Source organism: Coturnix japonica, chromosome 10, assembly GCF_054131305.1.
Source record: "Coturnix japonica strain WE chromosome 10, WE-NBRP24, whole genome shotgun sequence".
Lineage (NCBI taxonomy): Eukaryota > Metazoa > Chordata > Aves > Galliformes > Phasianidae > Coturnix > Coturnix japonica.
In genome coordinates this window covers 18,161,385-18,189,377 of record NC_140672.1, presented here as the reverse complement: position 1 = coordinate 18,189,377, position 27,993 = coordinate 18,161,385, and the positions used below count along the sequence as shown (strand labels likewise).

The 27,993-nt window shown below is 47.3% G+C and overlaps 1 protein-coding gene across 1 annotated transcript; it reads right to left on the bottom strand.

Moving 5' to 3' along the window:
* Nucleotides 1-280: 280 nt before the first annotated feature.
* On the bottom strand, nt 281-3,234 carry LOC146759452 (uncharacterized). Its single transcript, XM_085510673.1, has 2 exons — nt 1,613-3,234; nt 281-1,240 (listed from the first exon to the last, which is right to left on the bottom strand). Exons 1-2 carry the CDS (start codon nt 2,538-2,540, stop codon nt 1,143-1,145), a joined length of 1,026 nt encoding a protein of 341 aa, XP_085366799.1. The 5' UTR covers nt 2,541-3,234; the 3' UTR covers nt 281-1,142.
* Nucleotides 3,235-27,993: the final 24,759 nt, after the last annotated feature.

Genomic DNA, 27,993 nt, shown 5'->3' with positions numbered 1-27,993 from the left:
CAGGAAATGCCCAGAGCCAACATGACATACAGGACCTCTCTACCACTGGTCTTGCAATCAGGGCTTGACCTGTCTGCTTTGTAAGGCAAAGGAGAGGTTTCTTAGCATGCCAGTGCCTTTGCCTGCCTGTAGTCATGGCTTCCAGTTATCTTCTCTAACAAGTCCCTTGGGAAGCTTACTTGGTAATGTTCCTCAGCGGGCCCATTAATACTCCAAGAAACTTCACTGTTACTTCTGACTTTGTCTTGTTGAGTGCAGCGACTCGGCACGGACTCAGATGTGAACGATCCAAATCGTTTATTACAAGTTCTCACATCCCTTATATACCTTCACAAGTTGTTATTTTCTAACTTTCCCATCCGCCCTTACAACTTTCCCAAACATCTTACATGTCAACAAAGCATTCTACAAAACACTTTTCAACTGTCCATGCAGGCACATAACCAATCAGAGCTGTGAGACTCTTCTTCTCCTTGCAGAGGTGTCCTTGGTTCCCATGCTGTTTATCTTGCTCCACAGCTGCTGCTCTGAACAGCTTTTCTTGTATTCCCACAATTCCCCCTTTTTTGTTTATTGACAAGCTACTACCATACTATAAAATAATAACACTAATTATATTAATAACATAATCATTATAACTCAATCAAGGCCTCGATTGACAATACTCTAAAAGTGAAAAAAGAGACAAGTCAAATACAACATAACAACATTACTGTTAAACCCACTAAAAAGAACAAACATGTTTGTACTGCAACCTAAGTTTCTGCAACCTGAAAATAAATCCATGAGGGTCCCATTGTGTTAATCTGTAACTGATCAGGAAAAGTCTTCAATTTTTATATACTCTGATATATTGATTTTTAATGACCACTAAAATTTGTGCAGTAAATGCTTTTAAGATGTTCATAACCATGCTCTACCAACTGAGTTATCCGGGCTAATAATTGATTAATGATCACACAATTTAATGGAATATCATGTCAAAAAGAACCAATTTTAGAGGACAAATGTACTAGAGTATCACTAAGGGCATTATTACTTATTTTCCCTTGAGAAACAGCAAGCCATGTTGGTGGTGGATGTGACAGGTAGTGCCAGCAGGGCGTCCCCTGCTTCAAGGTGCACATTTCCTCTCTCACCCATCACAGATTCTCTCCTGCATTCAGGGTCTGAAGGATTTCTTCCAGTTGTACACCACATCCGCATGGCCAGTGCGTGATATAGAGCCCAAGTGGAACACCTGCTCGGAAAACAGAATAAACCATCAAATTTAGTTCTATTAGCGTGCACTTTTGTCTAAAATGATGCATGGTTATATTTTCAGATCCCAATTAATTGGATGTAAAAGAGGTATCCGTTCTATGATACAGGGTCATCTCTTTGCCTGGGATTCCTTTCCAGGTTTTGTCTTTGCAAATTAAGAAAAGCTAATTAATAGGCTAATAACATCATAACCAAACAGTACTAAAACATTAAAAGAGCTATTCCTGTAGATTCTAGCATTGATTAGATCAAATCCTGTTTAATACACATCTGATCTATTACTAAAATAGAAGAAGCACACAACATCCTAGCTAATGCCTTAAACTCTGAATCTTGAGACTGCATTCACCTGTATGTGCTGTGGAAAATACGTAAGAAGAATGAGTATCTATTGTTACATGTGCATATTTTAGACGGCCAAATTCAGGAACGTGAGTGACATCTGTCTGACACAGTTGAAGAGGTGCTGTGCCACATGGATTTGTCCGAGTCTGAGGCAAAGAGCTATCAGTCAAATTATGTAGCCGGTATTCAGTCATAAACACGGTGTATTGCATAGGAGAGAGGATCATTCTTAACACAGTTTTCCAATCGTGAGGGGTCATAGCGTAACTGTCACTGTTTGCAACCAAAAGATTGTATGTAAAGGCTGACTGAACTCCGAATGTTCTCACTGACTCCCTTAGCTCCTTCACTGCCTCATAAGGCAGAGATTCCAAACGGGGGACCTGATTAGGAAAGGTCTGCAACGTGTCAGCATCACCCCTTAATATTGTTTCTTTTTTGCACTGCTCTAAGACATCACAGTATGCTGTAGGGAAATTTGTCATTCCTGCTTCCTTCAAAGTATCATCAGGAGGAAATGCGTCCGATTCTCTTTCTGGATCTTCTGGACCGGGGTCACAACGATCCCCTGGTTTCGATCCGTCCGTGTCTTTAACCACGTTACACGCCGGCTGCACAGACGCAGCAGCGCATGACGTGGGGGGGGAGGAGGGCAGAAGCGGCGCGACGAGCGTCGTAGGCGGAGCGAAGGGCCAGGGCGCCGTAGAGGGCGGCAACGCGGCGAACGTCGGGGGAGGAGCGAACGGCGGGAGCGCGAAGGGGGGCGGCCGCGGCCCCTCGTCTCCCCGAATCGGGGAGGGGTCGGAGCCGCCAGTCGGATCCGGGCACGGGCCGCTTCCCGCAGCGAGAGGCAGCGGTGGGGTTGGGACGGAGGGCGGCAGGGAATGGTCGGAATAAATTCTTTCCCGTCGTGATTGCTTAATCCCTTCCATTATCCGGCTCCAAACGGGCAACAGCTTAGCAGCCTTTCTGTCTTTAGCGAGAGAAGCCTCGTAGAGTTTTGAGCCGATTTTGTCCCAAAGTTCTCCATCGAGAGAGAACTCAGTTTTTGGAAATTCAGGGACATTTTTGCTTATCCATTTAAGAAGAGTAGCTAATGCTTTAGTAGACACAGTCTTATCCTGTTACGGTAACACTGACCGCAATACTTCGAGATTTACTTTCTGCTCCTTCGTTAGTGAGCTCCCCATAGTTCCCGACTGCTCACCTTCTGTCCTGCAGAACGGTGCGGGTGCGCGCGAAACAGTCTCTCCGAAGTTCAGTCGGGCGACGCTGCCGGACCGGGCTCGCTCAGCCGCGGGTTGATTTGCTCCACGTTGTGGGCGCCATTTGCAGCGACTCGGCACGGACTCAGATGTGAACGATCCAAATCGTTTATTACAAGTTCTCACATCCCTTATATACCTTCACAAGTTGTTATTTTCTAACTTTCCCATCCGCCCTTACAACTTTCCCAAACATCTTACATGTCAACAAAGCATTCTACAAAACACTTTTCAACTGTCCATGCAGGCACATAACCAATCAGAGCTGTGAGACTCTTCTTCTCCTTGCAGAGGTGTCCTTGGTTCCCATGCTGTTTATCTTGCTCCACAGCTGCTGCTCTGAACAGCTTTTCTTGTATTCCCACAGTTGAGCACTTTGTGCAAACTTCTCTCTGCACTAGAGGCTGATGAACTCAGCATCAAATGCACCCTGGGACCATTATAACCTAAAGAATCTCCTGTGCCTTATGCCATCTTGTTATCTTCTTCAGGTTATCAGAACTTGTTCAGCAAAAAGGAGGGATATCTGGAGAGAGCTTAAAGAATCCAGTATAAATTTATTGTCTATTTATTTATAGTTGGGTTTAAAGAAGACATTAAAGCAGCACTGTGCAACTGATACCAATCCAGGATGTCCCAATGAGTTCTGTACTGTTACTGTGTTGACAAAGGTCCTTCTCAACCTCCCCACCCAATTTCTGCTCACAATGGACCTATGGGACTTGCATCACTTTTCTTCACATCACTCTTCTCCTCTGCATTCATCCGCTCAGTGTTAAAACTGCTTTGCACCAACTCCCACTGGCTTTCCTCAGAGAACCAGCTACACATGGAAAAGGAAAGATTTCTCTTTTTTATCTGGCCAGCAAATGGAAAGAAAGGTGATGCAATTGAATGAACAGTAAAACACAGTGATCAACTGCATGCCATGTTCAAGCTGCATCTATTGAAGTTTGTCTTTCATATGGAATACTTTTAAAAGAAATGATTTATTCTGAGGTAGGATAGGATAGATTGAATCACAGTGAAGTAGTTGACAACAGAGGCCATCAGACTCTGGTAGATAGAGCAAATTCCAGTAATCTCCCTGGGATAGATCAGCCAGGTAGTTGAGAGGTATCAACTTAAAATTGATCAGGACTTGTGAGTATTTCACACATTGAGACGGGTTAACACATTCTCACTGATTCTCAGACTTTGGGGAGATGGAACAAATTCCAGTAATCCCCCTGAAAGTCAGAAATCAGACAGATAATTGGGAGGTATCTGACTGAACAAAGAGCAAGGGATGGAGAAATCTGGAGGGCAGTGGGAGTAGTTTGTGCCCAAATGGCCTGCTGAAAACATGCCCTTAACCATGGCCATTTCTTTAGGAGAGCTGAAAAAACTTGGAGGATGAGACACATCAAATAGGCAGCAGGGAAGAGTAGTGCTGGGCACCGGGCTATAGTCACAGGGCATTGGCACTGGCACCACTGTCTGTGTCTCTGAATCTGAAGACATTTGTGTCCAGCGAACACAGTTCTGGAAAACATTGTAGTTTCAGTAAAAGAAAAAAAAAGACATCAAATCACCTCAAAGATTCATATTTACAACTTAAAATGGAACAAGACTCATGAGAATTTTTCATGTTGAGAAGGGTTAACACAATTTCAATGATTTCCATCTTTGTTTTCAATTATTTGTTTCAGTTTTATTGACATTTATGATCAACTATTAAGCTTACAGCCTCAAAATAAATAAAAAGAGATACATTTGCATCTTGCACGTGGCCTGATGCCCCTTTCACCTTCGCAGTTCCCACAAGTCCTTCCATGCCGGAGAGTATGAGATCCAGCAGAGCACCTCTCCTCTTTGGTTCCTCCACTGCTTGGTCAAGAAGCTGCCATCTGTGCTCTCCAGGGATCTGCTGGATGCCACATGCCCTGCTGTGCTGTCCCTGCTGCAGATAATGGAGTGACAAAGGCCACCAAATGGGACAAGGGACAGACAACATCAGATTCCCATCTGTCTGCAGAGGGCACCTTCCATTTACTCTCCCTGATCAGGAAGACAGGAAAAGACACTGATGGTCTCCTCTGTTTGCCATTTCCATTAGCTCTGACCTGTCTGCTCTTCCATCCCCAGGCAGAGCTCAGTGCACTCTCACAGAGGGCATTCACCCTTCTTTATCTCCTCGCCCATCCATCCTAAAGACTCGGTATCCCCCTTGTGCTACAGTGCAGTTGTGGAAGCCATTAAGCTGTGTCCCCATGGTCCAAACAGGAGCTCAGGCCTGCAGCTCTATCAAGATTTCTAGCTTCTTGTGTGTTGGTGTTTGCATTAGTGCAAAACCACAGAAGTAAACATCCTAATTGGAAAGCATCACTGGACATAGCCTGACTGGATAGCTAATCTATGGTATCAGTGTGCAGAAGGTGGCACACAAACATTAGACTGATTGTGGGCCTTGGAGTTGACACAGCAACGTGGTCACACCATGGGCATGGCTTTCCTGAAGGCCCTGTGCTGCTCTTGTAGCTGTGAGTGAATTCACCAGACAGCCAGTGCTATCCCCTCTCTGGCCCTCGGCTGATGCCCAGGAAGGAGCTGTCTATCTCAGGGATTTCCCACATGGTTTACAAGCACTGGCACACATCAGGAGCAGCCCAGGCACCTTGGGCATCACCCAGTGTCTGTGTGTGAGCAGCTGCCTCCCAGCTGAAGGTCCGAGGACTCAGAGCAGGAGCTCACATGCAGGCAACTCCTTGTGCACTTCTGAACTGAACCAGAGGAATCCCAGCTCCTGTGGTTCTGTGGGGAGCAGAATCCCATTTCAGCTCCAGGATTTCTGTCAAGGGATGAGACTCCTGCACTGCCTCAGCTGGATCACTGCCCTGCACAGGGAAAGTCCAAACCTTGCCTTTCTTGTCTGGTTGCCCTTATTGTTTCATCAAACGATCTCTGGGAGCACTCCCCATATGTCTCCAATCAGTCACTGACCACTGGACATGTGGTGGTTAATTGAGCGAATTTCAAAGCACAGTCATGATGCTGTTGTCTTTCAGGAGCTGTTGGCCATGAGGACCCAGGGACATGTCAGGGGAGACAAGTCGGAAAGATAAAAATGACATAATCTGCTGCTTGCCTGTCCAGGCTCCTGGGACACAGGGAGCTCATAAAAGTGTGCAGGGCTGCAGAGAGACAGCTGTGCCCAGGAGCAGCTCTTGTGCACAGCACAGCCTGCAGGTGACAGAAGGAGAGGAGAGAAACTGAAGAGAGCTTGCAGGATGTGTGTGGTGTGAGCGGGCTTTGAGCTCACTGCAGGAGCATTGCTCACAGACCATGACAGGGTAAGTCTCACTGCAGACCATGAGCTGCTTTTCATAGAGGGTCAACTTAATTTGGGACATCCCATAGGAGATCTGGATGCAGGCACTGCATGTTTCTTTACTGTGGAAAAAGCCTTCTGCTCCAGCTGAGGGCTTCCATACTGCAGTATGAAATCACAGCCCTGAGGGCTGCATGTCCCAGCACGGCTGCAGGCTGTGCAGCCGGGGCTGCAGGCGGGTGCCCAGGGCTGTCCTGCAGAGCAGGGTCCCTGCTGTGCCCCAGGGGCTGTGTGCCGGGTATGGGACTCTGCCGCCTGCCAGGCTCAGCACTCAGCCTGCCCGGGGAGCTGCCCAGGGCGCTGCGGGGAGACGTGTGGGGGGAAGGAGCCCCCCGGCAGGACTTGTGCTGCCACAACTGCTGCCTGGGGCAGGGGATCACAACTCCACTGCACAACGGAATGTTTCTGAGGGCACTTTGCAAGAGGAGAGCCAAGGCAGGGGGTTTCCATTTCCTGTTCTGAGGCAAAGAGGTTTGGAGTCAGAAATCTAAAAGGGGCAATAAGAGTTCTGAGAATTTTTCATCAATCAATTGCTTGTTTTGTGAACACTCACACATGATGTGCTTTCAGTCTCCCCTTTCTCGAAGGATGGAATTATCATCATTTTCTGTAGGCATGAATAATTCACTTATCCTACAAACAGGCAGCATTTTCTAACTGAAACTGAATGCCACAGAAGCTCGGGTAGGGGGCTCTAAGAGCACTTGGGGTAAAGATATGAGACATGAAACAGATGAAAATATCCAGGGAGAAGGCATAAGAAAATAAAAGGAAGGTTAGAGCTCCATATGCTGCTTCTGCTTAAGGAATGCTGAAATACATGAAATAAAATGCAAGTAATGGTGCTAAATGTACACAGTTGTAAGAGAATAAAAACATTTCATATTATAGCAGGAGGAGTGTGTCTGAGAATGGTCTGGACTTGTCATTATCTTCTGCACTCTGAGCAGGACTCCAAGCCCAACAACAGCAGATGTCCAACAGCAGCTCCATCAGCGAGTTCCTCCTGCTGCCGTTGGCAGACACGCGGCAGCTGCAGCTCCTGCACTTCTGGCTCTTCCTGGGCATCTACCTGGCTGCCCTCCTGGGCAACGGCCTCATCAGCACAGCCGTAGCCTGCGACCGCCGCCTGCACACCCCCATGTACTTCTTCCTCCTCAACCTGGCCCTCCTCGACCTGGGCAGCATCTCCACCACTCTCCCCAAAGCCATGCCCAACGCCCTCTGGGACACCAGGGCCATCTCCTACACAGGATGTGCTGCACAGCTCTTTTTCTTTTCCTTCTTCCTCTCAGCAGAGTATTCCCTTCTCACCATCATGTCCTATGACCGCTACGTTGCCATCTGCAAGCCCCTGCACTACGGGACCTTGATGGACAGCAGAGCTTGTGCCACCATGGCAGCAGCTGCCTGGGGCACTGGGGTTCTCTATTCCCTGCTGCACACTGCCAGTACGTTTTCACTGACTCTCTGCCAAGGCAATGTTGTCAACCAGTTTTTCTGTGAAATCCCACAGATCCTCAAGCTCTCCTGCTCTGGCTCCTACCTCATGGAATTTGTATTTCTCTTTTTTGGTGTCAGTTTAGGCTTTGGTTGCTTTGTTTTCATAGTTGTGTCCTATGTGCACATCTTCATGGCTGTGCTGAGGATGCCCTCTGAGCAGGGACGGCACAAAGCCTTCTCCATGTGCCTCCCTCACCTGGCTGTGGTCTCCCTGTTTCTCAGCACTGGTGCTTTTGCCTACCTGAAGCCCCCGTCCATTTCCTCCCCACTCCTGGATCTGACAGTGGCACTTCTGTATGCAGTGGTTCCTCCAACACTAAACCCTATTATCTACAGCATGAGGAACAGGGAGATCAAGCACGCTTTCAGGAAGGTGTTGCAATAAGCACTATTCCAGCTACAATAAAATGCACAACTTCCTCAATAGGATACCCAGTGGTGGTTCTTTATGTTTTATGCATCTTTGTCTGTTTGATTATGTGAGATATAGGAATGTGCAAAAAAAAAATGTTATTGAACTTATAAATAAAAATGTATTTAAATTCTTTCCTACCTAATTTCCATTTTCTCACTCCAAGAACTCATGTAAACATGGAACCAGATTCCCTGAATATGTTATAAGATACCTAAAAAGCTTTCAAAATAGACTTACTTAGATTTTCTTTCTTCCTACTTTGCCTGGATTTGGGGAGGTACAGCCACAGACAGCAGCTCAACGTGCTCTTTTCATTCATGTGCTCTTACCAGTGCTGCAGTGCTCTTGAGTCCTCTCATTTGTGCAGTCCTGAAGGTCTTGTGTGTCTCACAACAGTCCTGTTGCCTCTACAGCAGCAATCCAGGGCTGCAGTCAGTAGCCGGCAATATGAACAGGTCTGTCAGAGCTGGTCTCCTTGCTGGCACTGCCATAACAAGAGGGCCCCTTTAGAGCAGGACCAGAGAACTGGAGGGAGGCCTCTTCCAAAGCTGGTGTAAGGAATATACCTCAGGAGCTGCTCCCTGAGAAAACCTTGAGATCTTCAGGTGCTCTTCACTGTGTGACCAGATCAGATTGAATAGTCCCAAGGAGATCCGTAAGCATCTCAAGGCAGTGCTGTGGTTTAAGGTTTATGGGTTGAGACAAAGAGAAAAAGAAAAGGATAATAATTATGACAAATGTATTTATACATATATAATATATTTAGTGTATTTTCACACATATACAACATATGCAGTTGCAAACATATATGAACTAATCCCTATGCGCATCTGTCTGCAAGCCCAGGATTAGTTGCAGGGGTTTTAACAGCCACAGGGTTCACTGTAGGAGCTGAAGTGGCTGTTGGGCTGTTGCAGGAGTTGAAGTGACCTCAGAGTTCATTGCCAGAGCTGGAACCACCACAGGACCTGTGACTATGTTGGAGCAGCCACTGGGCTCATTGGAGGGGTTGGAGCCACCGCAGGGCTGTACTTCCTCCCTTGGGAGGAATTTGTACCATTTTCTTATTACCATACTTGGAACAGCTACAGGACCCGTAGCAGGAGTAACTGCAGAGCTCATTATGAGGGGTGGAGTGACAGAGGGATCTGCCCAGAGCTTGGAGCAACTGCAGGACGTGTAGCAAAACCTTGGAGCTGCTGCATGGTCTGTGCCAGGAGTTGCAGAGGCTGCAGCACTGTCAGCAGATCCAGCTCTCTGGATCTGGCACACTGCAGTCATTTGTGCCTCTTGGGGGTTACCAGTGCCACAGCAGACCTGCCCCAAATATTCTACCAGTTTATCAGGATCCTGCAGTTGCTCGGAGATGAAGTTCCAAAGCCCTGGGGGTGCCCACCACTCCAGGCAGCTGCCCAGACCGTCCCACACCCTCTGCCATGCAGAGCCTTCTCACCTTGGGGCAGATCTCTCACTGATATTCCTGAATAATTGTTTAACCTCAATCATAGATTCATAGAATCACCAAGGTTGGAAAAGGCCTAAAAGATCATCCAGTCCAACCGTTCACCTATTACCTATAGCTCCCACTAAACCATGTCCCTCAACACAATATCCAGTACACCCCCGGACTCACAGAGGCGACAATGTAAATTGTGTAATTCCTAATCATATGGACAATATTACTTCCAAAACCCAAAGATGACCGCAGAGCTGAATGTGCACAAAACTTCACTTTGTCAGCTGCCAATTTTATCGTGGTACAAACTGAGGTCAAACAGCATAGCAAAATAAATACCCTAATGCAGCATCCAAGCACCAAGTAAGGAGCTGTGCAGTGAAGCTTCATGAGAAGACTCAACAAGCTCCACACATAGGGAGCACATCCACACATATCAGCACCATGGCCTGCACTTCTCCAGCTCCCTGTCCAAAAAGCCCTGTCCGCTCTGGACAGATGTGCTGCTATCTCAACCCTTGGAGCCTCACATCAGGCACCAAAATGACAGTGGTTGTTGAACCCAACATGTGGCTCAGCAGCACACAGTGCTTTGTGCACTGCCCAATTCCCAGTGGGATGGGGATGAGAACTGGGAAAAAGAGTACAACTTCTGGGATGTAACAAAGCAGTTTACTAAGAGAGATAAAAGAAGTGGAGTAATAGTTATCACTATATATCCGTTGATATGGAATTGTATGTAACAACTGATGCACAAGCACTTGCTCAGCACCACCAGACTGATGCTCAGCTGGACCCTGGGCAGTGAAGAGACTGAGATGAACTCCCACCCCTTTCAATACAATTTCTGCTTGCTGTCAGCTGATAGAGAACGTCCCTTTGGCCACTATCAGTCAGCTGTCCTCACTCTGTTCCCTCCCAGCTCCATGTGCCCTCCACTGACCATGGCCTTGGCTCTGTACAACACTGCTTAGCAGCAGCTGTAAACATCAGAGTGTTATCAATGGTTTTCTCCTAGAACCAAAACACTGCACCACAGCAGACAGTCTGAAGAAAACAATTCCATTCCAGCTGTAACTCAGATTCCTGCCTGTCCCCTCTTCTTGTTCTTCCTGATCAGGAAGCAAGGAACAGAATCTGCCGCTCTCCTCTCTGAGCCCTTTCCATCAGTTCTCAGCTGGCTCCTCTGCCATCCCCAGGCAGAGCTCAGTGCCCTCTCATGGATGGCAGCAGCCTTTTCTCTTCTTCCTTGCCCATCCGTCATGCAGAATCTGTACCCCATTTGCTACAGTACAGAGCTGAGAATCAACCCACCATGTCTCTGTGAACCAAACAAGACCCTAGGCCTGCAAAGGCACAGAGATTTGGAGTTCGCTGAGTGAATGTTTGTGGTCCTCTCATTAGTGTAACGACTCTTCAGAAAGGATCCCCTTCCAGAAGCATGTTTTGATTTTGCCTGGCTGGGCCTTGCATCTACACCGTGCTACTGGTGTTCAGAAGATGGCACACAGGTACGAGACCCATTGTGGGGCTCACAGTTGTCCAGTGAACATTGTCACTACCCAGGGCATGTCTTTCCTAAAGGTCCTCAGTGGCATTTGCCAGCTGGCTGGGGGTGTGCTGGAGACCCCAGGGAACTGCCATTCTGTTGTAATACAAGAAGAATTTTACAGAGCAGCAGCCATGGATCAAGATAAGCACTTTACAGAGCAGCAGCTGCAGAGCAGGATAAACAGCATGAGAACCAAGGACACCTCTAGCAAAAGAGTGAAAGGCTCGTGGCTTTGAAGCGGGGTTTTAGGGTTCTTATTGCAGAAGCTTTCTTCCAATTAGTACGTGTGATTTTTGAACACCCTTGTTTGTTTGCTATAAAAGTACGGCTCTTCAGGCAATAGATGGACACAGCTATATTTAACTATATTGGTGTGTGGTTGTTTGTCCTAGAACGCTGACTTTTGCCTTCAGGTTCGCCAACACATGGGGGCCCGCAATGTCATGGGATTTAACTCTTGAACACCTGTGGGATCCCGAGAAACTAAGCCAGTATTTGAGTCAGGGATGGCGCAGCCTAGATAGATCTAAGGGGGTATGACTTATTTGGGGCTTGGCTTGTGCTTACCGTGCTCTATATAACACTGTTCCGAAAAGAGAGAATTTCCTAGCTGAGGTTCTAGCCAAAAAGGGAAATCCCCAAGTCGATTTTGATCAGTCACAGGAGGCACCAGTAACAATATCAGTTGCCCTTGTGGAAGGCAAGAAATGGAAATGGGTGTCCTCACGTCTAGAACGGAAAAAAGAAGTGGAGGAGGAGGCAACAGAAGATCCAGGTGACAGGTCTGGATAAGTACCGAGAAAGGAAAAAGGAAAAGTGTCATGAAGAAGAGAGTGATGAGGAGGAAATCTCTGTTACTGTTTGTCGATCCCTGAAGATGACTGAAATCGAAGGCGTAAGAAAGGAGTTCACACGGCACCAGAATGAATCTCTTGTTACCTGGTTGCTTCGCTGTTGGGACAGCTGGGACGGTAGCTTGTTGTGATGTGACAGGCCCTTCCCCATATTCTGGAAGAATCTTAGTGTAATACAGTGGGTGTAGACAAAAAGGCGTAGGTTATATAAGGATGTGTCTGTTTCAATAAATCGCCATTTTGCCACTTCATCTCCTTGGTGTCACTTGGTAATTGGCCTAGCTGCTGCTTCAGTTGAAGGCGAGAGATCGTAAAGAAATTAACGACCATAAAGCCTTCATGTGTATCATTAAAATTCTCAGCTATTAGACACAAGCGCTTTCCAGATTGAGCAAGGAACAACAGTAAATTGCACTGTGTGTTTCCTTGTGGTGTTACCTACGTGACCACAGAGAAGACACGAGGAAGTGGCATGACCAGCCTACTCCTGTACTATGAGCACGGGTGAGGGAACTACAAAACAGTCCAACCACCAGTACGGCTGCTCCAGTTATCACAGGTAACCAATAGAGGGGCCCTGCCCTCATTCAAGGGAGTGGAAGGGATAATAGAGTTTATTGGACTGTGTGGATTTGATGGCCTAGCACATCAGAACCACAGAAATATAAGGCACTGGTGGATACTGGTGCACAGTGCACCCTAATGCCCTCCAGTCATGAAGGGACAGAATCAATCCATATTTCTGGATATCTCTCAAGAATTGACTGTGTTGGAGGCTGAAATAAGCCTCACTGGTAAAGACTGGAAAAAACATCCTATGTGAGTGGTCCAGGGTTTCCGTTCATACTTGGTATTGAGGATACCTCAGAAGAGGGCATTTCAAGGATGCTAAGGGGTATCACTGGGCCTTTGGAATCGCTGCTGTAGATATGGACAACATTAAGCAGCTGTCTGTTTTGCCTGGCCTGTCAGAGGACCCGTCTGTTGTGAGGCTGCTATGAGTAAAAATAAAAGAGCAGCAGGTACCGATTGCTACAAAGACAGTGCACAGACGGCAGTATCGCACCAACAGGGATTCCTTGCTCCCCATTCATGATTTGATTCGCCAGTTGGAGAATCAGGGAGTGATCAGTAAAACTCACTCACCTTTTAACAGCTCCATATGGCCAGTGCGTAAAGCCAGTGGAGAATGGAGGCTGACAGTAGACTACCGTGGCCTGAATGAGGTCACACCCCCACTGAGTGCTGCTGTGCTGGAGAGCAAATAATTCAAATTCTTCTATGAGCCAGTTTTGCTATTAAGTGAAGCAAAGTAAAAGGGCCTGCCCAGGAAATTCAGTTCTTAGGTATAAAGTGGCAGGATGGATGTCATCACATCCCAACAGTGATTGACAAAATCACTGCCATGTCTCCACCAACTAGCAAGAAAGAGACACAATCTTTCCTGGGTGCAGTGGGCTTTTGGAGGATGCACATTCCAAACTACAGCCTCATTGTAAGCCCCCTTTATCAGGTGATGCAGAAGAAGAATGATTTTGCATAGGGCCCAGAGCAGCAGCAGGCTTTTGAACAGATTAAACAGGAGATAGCCTGTGCCATGGACCTGGGGCCAGTACGGACTGGACAGGATGTAAAGAACATCCTCTATACTGCTGCTGGAGAGAAAGGTCCCACTTGGAGTTTGTGGCAAAGAGCCTCAGGAGGGACCCAAGGCCGACCCCTGGGATTCTGGAGCTGAGCGTACAAGGGGTCTGAAGAGTGCTACACTCCAACTGAGAAGGAGATCTTAGCCGCGTATGAGGGGGCTCGGGCTGCTTCCGAAGTAGCTGGTACTGAAATGCAGCTCTTTCTGGCACCTCGACTGTCAATGATGAACCGGATGTTGAAAGGGGAGGTTCTCTCCACCCATCATGCTACCGATGCCACCTGGAGCAAGTGGATTGCACTGATTAGACAACAAGCGCGGATGGGGAACCTCAATCGTCCAGGAATTTTAGAAGTGATCATGAACTGGACTGAAGATAAAAAGTTTGGAACATCACCAGGAGAAGAGGTGTCATGTGCTAAAGCGGCCCCACCATACATCGAACTACCAGAAAATGAAAAGAAATATGCTCTTTTCACTGATGGATCATTTCATATTGTAGGGAAGCATCGGAGATGGAAAGCTGCTGTTTGGAGCCCCACACGACAGGTCGCAGAGGCCACTGAAGGTAAAGGAGAATCAAGTCAGTTTGCAGAGGTAAAAGCTGTCCAGCTGACCTTCGATGTGGCTGAACGGGAGAGGTGGCCAATGCTTTATCTTTATACTGACTCATGGATGGTGGCAAATGCCTTATGGGGGTTGTTACAGCAGTGGGAACAAAATAACTGGCAACGGAGGTGTAAACCTATTTGGGCTGCTGAACTGTAGAAAAACATAACTGCTCAAAAAAAAGATATGATTGTAAAGGTGTGTCACGTGGATGCACACTTCCCCAAGAGTCGGGCTATTGCAGAACAACAAAACAACCATCAGGTAGGTCGAGCTGCCAGAATTGAGGTGGCTCAAATAGACTTGGACTGGCAGAACAAGAGTGAATTATTTCAAGCTTGATGGTTCCATGAGACCTCAGGCCATCAAGGAATGGACATAACATATAATTGAGCTAGAGACTGAGGGGTGGACTTAACTATGGATGCTATTGCACTGGTTATTCATGACTGTGAATCATGTGCCATAATTAAACAAGCCAAGAATATGAAGCCTCTCTGGGGGGAAGGCCAAGGCAAAAGTATAAATATGGGGAGGAGTGACAGGTGAATGATGTCACCTTGCCAGGATCTCATAATGATAAGCGTTTTGTGCTTACCATGGTGGAAGCAACCACTGGGTGGCTTGAAACATACGCAGTACCCCATGCTACTGCCAGAAACACAATATTGGGTTGTTAGAAACAAGTCCTATAGAGACATGACACCTCAGAAAGAACTGAGTCTCATAATGGGACACATTTCAAAAATTCCCTTAATAAATACTTGGGCCAAAGTTCATGGCATTGAGTGGATTTATCATATCCCCTACCATGCACCAGCTTCTGGTAAAATTAAAAGATACAATGGGGTGTTGAAAACTATGTTGAAAGCAATGGGTGGTGGAACACTGAAGCACTGGGAAAAGCATTTGCATGTGGTGCAAGGATGCTGTTAAAGTTCATATCCCACATGTGCCCTGTGTCTCATCACAGGATGTGGGGTGTGAGAAGGGCCCAGTCTGAACAAGCAGTCAATCCCAGTGAAACTCTGAACTTCAGATCTCTCAGTTCCAGTGCCCTCCTGTGCACACTCTCCCATAGTTTGATGTTCTTTATGTTCTGCATTGCCCAGAAGTGCACCCAGTGCTCCAGGTGAGGCAGTAGCAATGCAGAGCAAAGAGGGACAAACCTTTCTCCCACCCAGCTGGCAATAAATTGCTTGATGCACTTTAGGGGACTGTTGGCCTTCTTGGCTGGCTGGGCACACTGCTGACTCACTTAAAATTTTATGTTGAGCAGGACCCCCAATCCTTTTCAGTCAGACGTCTCTCATGTGTCCAATATACAGACAGTGTTTATGTCCAGGGTTGCCCATACCCAGGTGCACAATCAGGCACTTGTTCTTGTTATACTTTATGCACTTGGTGCTTAGTACCAACTGGTACCCACTTCTCTGACTTGTCCACATCTCTCTGCAAGTCCTCTCCACCCTCAGTGGAGGCAACAACACCTCCTCATCTGGTCTCATCAGCAAACTTGCTCAGAACATCTTCTAGTCCTGCATGCAAGTCATCTGCATAAACATGAAAGGAAAGTGGCCCTAAAATGGAACCCTGGGGAGCTCTGACAGTGACCATCTACCAGCCCAATGGAACCCACTGACTATAATCCTTTGGGACAGAACTACTGGCCAACTGCTCACCCACCACTGCTGGTGAAACTGAAAGGCAAAATGTCAGCGTGCTGGGTCAAACAGAGAAACACCAATATAGTTACATATAGCTGCATCAATTTATTGCCCAAAAGCCAGACTTTTATAGGAGACAGACAAGGGTGTCCAAAAATCACACACGCTAATTGGAGGAAAGCTACTGCAATAACAACCCTATAACCCCCCTTCAAAGCCACGAGCCATTCATTCTTTTCCTAGAGATGTCCTTTGTTCTCATGCTGTTTATCCTGCTCCGCAGCTGCTGCTCTGTGAACTCCTTATCTCAATCCATGGCTGCTGCTCTGTAAAATTCTTCTTGTATTACAACACACCACGTTCTGTTTCTGTCTAGCTGTATGCAGGAATTTCTGTCCAGAAGGGTGCTGGAGAAATAGTATCAAAAGCTCTACTGAAATCCTCAAGGATTACATCAACTGCCTTCCCTTGTTCAGCTCAATGGATAAAGGTGTCATAAAAAGACCTGAAATTAAATAGAACCTTCCCCTCTGTATCTTGTGTTGTCTGTGACCTGTCCTTCAGTTGTTTTTCCATAACTCCCACCATCATTTTCTCCATAATTTTACCAAGCACTGTAGTGAGACTGACAGGTCCATAGTTGCCCGTGTCATCTTTCTTGCTCTTCCTTACAATGAGACAACATTTGCCAGCTTCCTGTCAACAGGTATGACCCTAGATTTATTAGATGCCATTGAAATGCGAGCCCAGAGCATGCTAAAGTGTCATCAGTGCAAGAACGTAGATGTGCCATAGCTTTGCAATGCCTTGAAATCCAGACTATGCCACAGATGGAGCAGAGAGGAAGATCTGCCTCTTCTGTTCTGAGCTCATCCTTTTGATAAGCTGAATATCACTACATACTCCATGGGGTCAGGTGCAAAAGACACAATGGGTGCCCTAAGCACGTGGCTGAGGTGGTATTTAGGATGGCCAAGAATACCTCCCTTCTGGCCCTCAGCTGATGCTCCAGAAGGAGGTGTCTATCTCATAGATTTTCCGTCACAGTTTACAAGCACTAGCACAAAACTAGTATCACCCAAGGCACCTTGGGCATCACTGAGAGACTGTGTATGAGTAGTGCAGTCCCTGTGGAATAAAAACCAAGGATTCAGATGAGGGACTCACACACAGACACCTCACTGTGCACATCTGAACTCAGCTAGGTGAACTTGTAGCTCCTGTGGTTCTTTGAAAAACTGATCCCAATTCAGCCCCAGGGTTTCCATCTGAGGATGAGATGCCTAACGCTAGAATAAGGATGGGATGGTCTGTTGATAACAGGACAAATGGAAACGGATTTAAATTAAAAAGGGGAGACATAGGTTAGATGTGAGGAACCTATATTTTTACACAGCAACACTGGAAAAAGTTGCCCTCAGAGGCTGTGCATGCCCAATGGATGGGATCCTGGGTTTACTCTGGGTTTACCCTCACGTCAGTCCATGTTTCTACTCATACTTTTGTCTAGGTGAACTCTCACTTTACTCAAGGTTTTACTCACAGTTTACCATCAGGGAGTGTGATCGGGAGATGGGCTGGTGGAGTGACTTGCTGGCATCCCCGAGGGAAGGCTGCCAGGCAGATACCCCCAGAAAAGTGGTTGACTCCCTGCCCTGTCACAGTCAAACAGACCTGACTGATGAGAAGGGTTGGAAGAGAGTCCCAACTCAACATCACAGGAGCCCCCCCATGCCTGCCTAGCCCTCGACCCCTGATCCATCTAAGCAACAGGTTTGACACTCTGAAATCTGAAGGAGATAAGAATGGGGAGGCAATGGAGGATCTGCCTAGGAGGAAACCTAATGCAAGGCAGTCACTACCAAGCCTTGTGACTTCCTCTGCCATGAAAGAATGAAGGGTGGCCGTGGTGGGTGACTCCCTTCTCAGAGGAATAGAGGGCCCCATTTGCAGACTGGACCCCAGTTGTCAGTAAGTCTGCTGCCTTCTTGGTTTCAGGTCAGGGACATAATGAGGAAACTCCCAATGCTGGTTAGGTCCACTGATTATTTTCCACTACTCATAGTTTAGGTGGGCAGTGATGAAATTTCTTAGATAAGACTACAAACTATAAAAAGAGATTTCAGGAATTTAGGCCATTTAGTTCACAAAGTGGGAGATCAAGTGATTTTTTGTTCTATACCTTCAGTGGCAGTGAGGGACACAGAGCAGGCTTGGAAAGCAAAGCAATGAACAATTGTCTCAGAGGTTGGTACTGAGCCAGAAACTTTGAGTTCTTTGATCACAGGACAGTTTACTTGGCCCATGGTCTGTTATCCATGAATGGAACCCAACTGTCTCAAAGGGGGAAGTGAATCCTAGCATAGACGGTAGCGGGGCTTATCGAAAGAGCTTTAAACTAGCTACGATGGGGGAGTGGACAAAACAGGGCTTACCAGAGATAAGCCTAGGGAAATGCTGTTTGAGCTGGGAGAGAGGCAGATGCCTCAGCTGAAGTGCGTCTACACCAACGCACGCAGCTTGGTCAACAAGCAAGAGGAGCTGGAAGCAACTGTGCATCTGACAAACCATGACCTAGTTGCTATTACCGACCCATGGTGGGACCACTGCCATGACTGGAGTGCTGTGATGGATGGTTACAAGCTCTTCAGAAGGGATAGAGGAGGAAGGAAGGGTGGTGGTGTGGCCCTTTATATTAAAGAGAGTTTTGATGTTGAAGAGCTTGGGCTTCAGAATGAAGTGCATGTTTGTAAGGATCGGGGGAAAGGCCTGTAAGTGTGACATCTTGCTAAAGGTTTCTTATAGACCGCCTAATTGATGGGTGAGGCATTCTATGAGCAGCTTACTGAAGTCGCAAGATTGCCAGCACTCATTTTCTTGGGAGACTACAACTTCTCTGATATATGCTGGGAATATAATAAATAGCAGAGGAATCAGTCCAAGAGGTTTATAGATTGCATGCAAGACAGCTTCCTTACACAGCTGGTATAAAGTCCTACCAGGGGTGGTTCCTTGCTAGACCTGCTCTTCACTAACAGTGAAGGACTGGTAGGAGTTGAGAAGGTTGGGGACTGTCTTGGGCAGAGTGGCCATGAAATGGTAGAATTCTCTATTCTTGGAGATGTCAGAAGGGTGACTAGCAAAACTACTATCCTGAACTTCTAGAGAGCGGACTTTGACCTGTTCAGGACACTTGTAGCACAGGTCCCTTGGGAGTCGCTCCTTATGGGTAAAGGGGTCCAGGAAGCCTGGACACTCCTCAAGATGGAAATCTTAAAGGCACGAGATCAGGCTGTCCCTGAATGCCATAAGGTGAGCCATAGGGGAAGAAGACCAGTGCAGATGAACTGGGAAAAACTATTGAGACTCAGGAAGAAAAAGAGAATCTCCGTCCTCTGGAAGAAGGGGCTGGGTACTTGGGGAGATTACAAGGAAGTTGCTAAGGCATGCAGGGAGGAAGTTAGGAAGGCACATTAATTCCCTGTCCCTTAATCCATGCCCAGAGCTTCTCAGCCATGTCACTGCCAACTGTAAGCTCCATGCAGAGTTCAAGTGGGACACAGAGGGCACAGCCTTCTGCTGGGTGGATGCAAGTGTTGGTGGAACCAGATGGGACAAAGCCCTCCCACCATGCCCTCCTGGGAAAATGGCCACCCCAAGAATGGCAGTCTGCCTCCTCCATGACCCCATCTGAAATGCTCCTGCACTGATTGATTATAGGGCTTTAAACCAGGTCCAAATGGGGAAGGGTGGGGAATTGGATGTGACAGAGAAGGGCTGAGGGATATTGTTGCTGTTGGAGATTGAATGGAAAGCCTCTGAGTTGTTCTATAGGATTGTGTGAGGATTCCTCAGAGAAAGTCTTGTTGCCAATACCCCGTCCTAAATCTTACTGTGTACCCTCTGGGGGTAACCCCAACCTACTGCTGCCCTAAAGTGCCTGTAGACCAGTGCGGGTAGCATGGGAAATAAACGGGACAAATCAAGAGAAAACCACAGAGCTTTTCCTTTCATGCAGGCTGCTGATTCTGAGCAAGGCCCTGAACATCAGTACCACAGTGTAGATGCAAGACCCAGACAGGCTAAATCAAAGCATGCTTCTGGAAGGGGATGCTTTCTGAAGAATCCTTACACTAATGAGAGGACCACAAACATTCACTCAGCGAACTCCAAATCTCTGTGCCTTTGCAGGCCTAGGGTCTTGTTTGGTTCACAGAGACACGGTGGGTTGATTCTCAGCTCTGTACTGTAGCAAATGGGGTACAGATTCTGCATGACGGATGGGCAAGGAAGAAGAGAAAAGGCTGCTGCCATCCATGAGAGGGCACTGAGCTCTGCCTGGGGATGGCAGAGGAGCCAGCTGAGAACTGATGGAAAGGGCTCAGAGAGGAGAGCGGCAGATTCTGTTCCTTGCTTCCTGATCAGGAAGAACAAGAAGAGGGGACAGGCAGGAATCTGAGTTACAGCTGGGATGGAATTGTTTTCTTCAGACTGTCTGCTGTGGTGCAGTGTTTTGGTTCTAGGAGAAAACCATTGATAACACTCTGATGTTTACAGCTGCTGCTAAGCAGTGTTGTACAGAGCCAAGGCCATGGTCAGTGGAGGGCACATGGAGCTGGGAGGGAACAGAGTGAGGACAGCTGACTGATAGTGGCCAAAGGGACGTTCTCTATCAGCTGACAGCAAGCAGAAATTGTATTGAAAGGGGTGGGAGTTCATCTCAGTCTCTTCACTGCTCAGGGCCCAGCTGAGCATCAGTCTGGTGGTGCTGAGCAAGTGCTTGTGCATCAGTTGTTACATACGATTCTATATCAACGGATATATAGTGATAACTATTACTCCTCTCCTTTTATCTCTCTTAGTAAACTGCTTTGTTACAACCCAGAAGTTGTACTCTTTTTCCCAGTTCTCATCCCCATCCCACTGGGAATTGGGCAGTGCACAAAGCACTGTGAGCTGCTGAGCCACATGTTGGGTTCAACAACCACAGTCATTTTGGTGCCTGATGTGAGGCTCCAAGGGTTGTGGTAACAGCACATCTGTCCAGAGTGGACAGGGCTTTGTGGGAGTTGGAGATGTGCAGGCCATGGTGCTGATAGTTTCCCTATTTGTGAAGCTTGCTGAGTCTTCTCATGAAGCTGCATTTCACAGCTCCTTGCTTGCTGCTTGTTTTCCCTGCTGCATCATTTGTCAACTCTGGATGCTGGATTAGGGTATTTATTTTGCTATGCTGTTTGACCTTGGTTTGTACCACGATAAAATTGGCAAAGTGAAGTTTTGTGCACATTCAGCTCTTTGGACATCTTTGGGTTTTGGAAGTAATATTGTTGGTATGATTAGGAATTACACATTTTACACTGTCGTCTCTGGGAGACCAGGGGTATTCAAGGAGAGACTGGATATTGTGTTGAGGGACATGGTTAAGTGGGAGCTATTGGTAATAGGTGAACGGTTGGATTGGATGATCTTTCAGGCCTTTTCCAGCCTTGGTGATTCTATGATTCTAGGATTGAGGTTAAACAATTATTCAGGAATATCAGTGAGAGATCTGCCCCAAGGTGAGAAGGCTCTGCATGGCAGGGGGTGTGGGACAGTCTGGGCAGCTGCCTGGAGTGGTGGGCACCCCCAGGGCTTTGGAACTTCATCTCCGAGCAACTGCAGGATCCTGAGAAACTGGTAGAATATTGGAGACAGGTCTGCTGTGGCACTGGTAATCCTAAAAAGGCCCAAATGACTGCAGTGTGCCAGGGCCTGGCCCACACCTACTGAGCTGTGTTCAACACTATTCAGCATCTTCAAGGGGAAGAGAGCTGGATCTGCTGACATTGCTGCAGCCTCTGCAACTCCTAGCACAGTCCCTGCAATAGCTCCAAGTTTTTGCTACACATCCTGCAGTTGCTCCAAGCTCTGGACAGATCCCACTGTCACTCCACCCCTCATAAGGAGCTCTGCGGTCACTTATGCTACAGGTCCTGTAGCTGTTCCAAGTATTGAGATAAGAAAATTAAGCAAACCACTGAGTGCTGCTGTAGAGACGACGGGACTGCTGTGAGACACACAAGACCTTCAGGCCTGTAGAAATGAGAGGACTCGAATCCTCTGTGCACTGTATCAGTGTAAAGAGAGGAGGAATGAAAAGAACTAGTTGTGCTTCTATCTGTGGCTGTACCTTCCCCAAATCCAGACAAAGTTGGATAAGAGAAGAGCTAAGGAAAAGCGTATTTTGAATGCTATTTATTTATCTCTTAACCTATTCGGGGAATCTGGTTCCATGTTTACATGAGCTCTTGGAGTGAGAAAATGGATAGTAGGTGTGAAAGAAGTGAAACAAATTTTTATTTATAAGTTCAATAACATTTTTTTGCACGTTGCTATATCTCACATAATCAATCAATCAATCAAAGATGCATAAAAGATGAAGAACCATCACTGGGAATCATGCGATGAAGATGTGCACTTTATTGAAGCGGGAATAGTGAGTATTGCAACACCTTCCTGAGAGCGTGCTTGATCTCCCTGTTCCTCATGCTGTAGATAATAGGGTTCAGTGTTGGAGGAACCACTGAGTACAGAAGTGCCACTGTCAGATCCAGGAGTGGGGAGGGAATGGAGGGGGGCTTCAGGTAGGCAAAAGCACCAGTGCTGAGAAACAGGGAGACCACGGCCAGGTGAGGGAGGCACGTGGAGAAGGCTTTGCGCCGTCCCTGCTCAGAGGGCATCCTCAGCACAGCCATGAAGATGTGCACATAGGACACAACTATGAAAACATAGCAGCCTACGTCTAAACTGATAGTAAAAATGAGAAACACAACTTCCCTGAGATTTGATTCTGAGCAGGAGAGCTTGAGGATCTGGGGAATTTCACAGAAAAACTGGTTGACAACATTGCCTTGGCAGAGAGGCAGTGAAAACGTACTGGCAGTGTGCAGCAGGGAATTGAGAACCCCAGTGCCCCAGGCAGCTGCTGCCATGGTGGCACAAGCTCTGCTGTCCATCAAGGTCCCGTAGTGCAGGGGCTTGCAGATGGCAACATAGCGGTCATAGGACATGATGGTGAGAAGGGAATACTCTGCTGACATGAAGAAGGTAAAGAAAAAGAGCTGTGCAGCACATCCTGTGTAGGAGATGGCCCTGTTGTCCCAGAGGGCGTTGGGCATGGCTTTGGGGAGAGTGGTGGAGATGCTGCCCAGGTCGAGGAGGGCCAGGTTGAGGAGGAAGAAGTACATGGGGGTGTGCAGGCGGCGGTCGCAGGCTACGGCTGTGCTGATGAGGCCGTTGCCCAGGAGGGCAGCCAGGTAGATGCCCAGGAAGAGCCAGAAGTGCAGGAGCTGCAGCTGCCGCGTGTCTGCCAACGGCAGCAGGAGGAACTCACTGATGGAGCTGCTGTTGGGCATCTGCTGTTGTTGGGCTTGGAGTCCTGCTCAGAGTGCAGAAGATAATGACAAGTCCAGACCATTCTCAGAGGCACTACTCCTGCTATACTATGAAATGTTTTAATTCTCCTACAACAGTGTACATTTAGCACCATTACTTGCATTTAATTTCATGTAGATCAGCATTCCTTAAGCAGAAGCAGCATATGGAGCTCTAACCTTCCTCTTATTTTCTTATCCCTTCTCCCTGGATATTTTCATCTGTTTCATGTCTCATATCTTTACCCCAAGTGCTCTTAGAGCCCCCTACCCGAGCTTCTGTGGCATTCAGTTTCAGTTAGAAAATGCTGCCTGTTTGTAGGATAAGTGAATTATTCATGCCTACAGAAAATGAAGATAATTCCATCCTTCGAGAAAGGGGAGACTGAAAGCACATCATGTGTGAGTGTTCACAAAACAAGCAATTGATTGATGAAAAATTCTCAGAACTCTTATTGCCCCTTTTAGATTTCTGACTCCAAACCTCTTTGCCTCAGAACAGGAAATGGAAACCCCCTGCCTTGGCTCTCCTCTTGCAAAGTGCCCTAGGAAACATTCAGTTGTGCAGTGGAGCTGTGATCCCCTGCCCCAGGCAGCAGCTGTGGCAGCACAAACCCTGCCGGGGGCTCCTTACCCCACACGTCTCCCCGCAGCGCCCTGGGCAGCTCCCCGGGCAGGCTGAGTGCTGAGCCTGGCAGGCGGCAGAGTCCCATACCCGGCACACAGCCCCTGGGGCACAGCAGGGACCCTGCTCTGCAGGACAGCCCTGGGCACCCGTCTCAGCTGGAGCAGAAAGCTTTTTCCACAGTAAAGAAACATGCAGTGCCTGCAGTCAGATCTCCTATGGGATGTCCCAGTTATAGTTACCCCTTAATTAAAAGCAGCTCATGGTCAGCTGTGAGACTTACCTTGTCATGGTCTGTGAGCAATGCTCCTGCAGTGAGTTCACAGCCCGCTCACACCACACACATCCTGCAAGCTCTCTCCAATTTCTCTCCTCTCCTTCTGTCACCTGCAGGCTGTGCTGTGCACGAGATCTGCTCCTGGGCACAGCTGTCTCTCTGCAGCTCTGCCCACTTTTATGAGCTCCCTGTGTCCCAGGAACCTGGACAAGCAAGCAGCAGATTATGTCATTTTTATCCTTCCCACTCATTTCCCCTGACATGTCCCTGGGTCCTCATGGCCAACAGCTCCTGAAAGACAACAGCATCATGACTGTGCTTTGAAATTCGCTCAATTAACCACCACATGTCCAGTGGTCAGTGACTGATTGGAGACATATGGGGAGTGCTCCCAGAGATCGTTTGATGAAACAATAAGGGCAACCAGACAAGGAAGGCGAGGTTTGGACTTTCCCTGTGCAGGGCAGTGATCCAGCTGAGGCAGCGCAGGAGTCTCATCCCTTGACAGAAATCCTGGAGCTGAAATGGGATTCTGCTCCCCACAGAACCACAGGAGCTGGGATTTCTCTGGTTCAGTTCAGAAGTGCACAAGGAGTTGCCTGCATGTGAGCTCCTGCTCTGAGTCCTCGGTCCTTCAGCTGGGAGGCAGCAGCTCACACACAGACACTGGGTGATGCCCAAGGTGCCTGGGCTGCTCCTGATGTTTGCAAGTGCTTGTAAACCGTGTGGGAAATCCCTGAGATAGACACCTCCTTCCTGGGCATCAGCTGAGGGCCAGAGAGGGGATAGCACCGGCTGTACGGTGAATTCACTCACAGCTACAAGAGCAGCACAGGGCCTTCAGGAAAGCCATGCCCATGGTGTGTCCGTGCTGCTACGTCACCTCCAAGACCCACGATCGGTCTAATGTTTGTGTGCCACCTTCTGCACACTGATTCTATAGATGAGCTATCCAGTCAGGCAATGTCCAGTGATGCTTTTCAATTAGGATATTTACTTCTGTGCTTTTGCACTAATGCAAACACCAACACACAAGAAGCTAGAAATCTTGGTAGAGCTGCAGGCCTGAGCTCATGTTTGGACCATGGTGACACAGTTTAATGGTTTCCACAACTGCACTGTAGCACAAGGGGGATACCGAGTCTTTAGGATGGATGGGCGAGGAGACAAAGAAGGGCGACTGCCCTCTGTGAGAGTGCACTGAGCTCTGCCTGGGGATGGAAGAGCAGACAGGTCAGAGCTAATGGAAATGGCAAACAGAGGAGACCATCAGTGTCTTTTCCTGTCTTCCTGATCAGGGAGAGTAAATGGAAGGTGCCCTCTGCAGACAGATGGGAATCTGATGTTGTCTGTCCCTTGTCCCATTTGGTGGCCTTTGTCACTCCATTATCTGTGGCAGGGACAGCACAGCAGAGCATGTGGCATCCAGCAGATCCCTGGAGAGCACAGATGGCAGCTTCTTGACCAAGCAGTGGAGGAACCAAAGAGGAGAGGTGCTCTGCTGGATCTCATACTCTCCGGCATGGAAGGACTTGTGGGAACTGTGAAGGTGAAAGGGGCATCAGGCCATGTGCAAGATGCAAATGTATCTCTTTTAATTTATTTATTTATTTTGAGGCTGTAAGCTTAATAGTTGATCATAAATGTCAATAAAACTGAAACAAATAATTGAAGACAAAGATGGAAATCAATGAAAATGTGTTAACCCTTCTCAACATGAAAAATTCTCATGAGTCTTGTTCCATTTTAAGTTGTAAATATGAATCTTTGAGGTGATTTGATGTCTTTTTTTTTCTTTTACTGAAACTACAATGTTTTCCAGAACTGTGTTCGCTGGACACAAATGCCTTCAGGTTCAGAGACACAGACAGCGGTGCCAGTGCCAATGCCCTGTGACTGTAGCCTGGTGCCCAGCACTACTCTTCCCTGCTGCCTATTTGATGTGCCTCATCCTCCAAGTTTTTTCAGCTCTCCTAAAGAAATGGCCATGGTTAAGGGCATGTTTTCAGCAGGCCATTTGGGCACAAACTACTCCCACTGCCCTCCAGATTTCTCCATCCCTTGCTCTTTGTTCAGTCAGATACCTCCCAATTATCTGTCTGATTTCTGACTTTCAGGGGGATTACTGGAATTTGTTCCATCTCCCCAAAGTCTGATGGAATGTGTTGTCAACTCCTTCACTGTGATTTGATCTATCCCTTCCTATCTATTCTTTTTCTTTTTCTTCTTATACTTTTTCTTTTTCTCAATCACTGTCTCTTTTTTATTAAGGCACGAAGTCTGAAAGATGTTCATTAATGTCAGTAAAAGTGAAAAACAGAGTTGGAGACAAAGATATAAATCAATGAGAATGTGTTAACCCATCTCAATGTGTGAAATACTCACAAGTCCTGATCAGTTTTAAGTTGATACCTCTCAACTACCTGGCTGATCTATCCCAGGAAGATTACTGGAATTTGCTCCATCTCTCAGAGTCTGATGGCCTCTGTTGTCAACTACTTCACTGTGATTCAATCTATCCTATCCTACCTCAGAATAAATCATTTCTTTTAAAAATATTCCATATGAAAGACAAACTTCAATAGATGCCGCTTGAACATGGCATGCAGTTGATCACTGTGTTTTACTGTTCATTCAATTGCATCACCTTTCTTTCCATTTGCTGGCCAGATAAAAAAGAGAAATCTTTCCTTTTCCATGTGTAGCTGGTTCTCTGAGGAAAGCCAGTGGGAGTTGGTGCAAAGCAGTTTTAACACTGAGCGGATGAATGCAGAGGAGAAGAGTGATGTGAAGAAAAGTGATGCAAGTCCCATAGGTCCATTGTGAGCAGAAATTGGGTGGGGAGGTTGAGAAGGACCTTTGTCAACACAGTAACAGTACAGAACTCATTGGGACATCCTGGATTGGTATCAGTTGCACAGTGCTGCTTTAATGTCTTCTTTAAACCCAACTATAAATAAATAGACAATAAATTTATACTGGATTCTTTAAGCTCTCTCCAGATATCCCTCCTTTTTGCTGAACAAGTTCTGATAACCTGAAGAAGATAACAAGATGGCATAAGGCACAGGAGATTCTTTAGGTTATAATGGGCCCCAGGGTGCATTTGATGCTGAGTTCATCAGCCTCTAGTGCAGAGAGAAGTTTGCACAAAGTGCTCAACAAGACAAAGTCGGAAGTAACAGTGAAGTTTCTTGGAGTATTAATGGGCCCACTGAGGGCCATTACCAAGTAAGCTTCCCAAGGGACTTGTTAGAGAAGATAACTGGAAGCCATGACTACAGGCAGGCAAAGGCACTGGCATGCTAAGAAACCTCTCCTTTGCCTTACGAAGCAGACAGGTCAAGCCCTGATTGCAAGACCAGTGGTAGAGAGATCCTGTCTCTCATGTTGGCTCCTGGCATTTCCTGGGGCAATGGGTTGGAGGTCCGTATGATGTTAAATGAAAGACATGGGGACAGAAGATCCCAGGCTCTACATGTGGTGCAAGGACGCTGTGAGGTTCATGTCCCATATGAGACCTATGTTTCATTGCAGGATGTGAGAAGGGATGTGAGAAGGGCCCAGTCTGAACAAGCAGTCAATCCCTGTGAAACTCTGAACTTCAGATCTCTCAGTTCCAGTGCCCTCCTTTGCACATTCTCCCAGAGTTTGAAGTCCTTTATGTTCTGCGGTGCACAATCAGGCACTTGTTCTTGTTATACGTTATGCACTTGGTGCTTAGTACCAACTGGT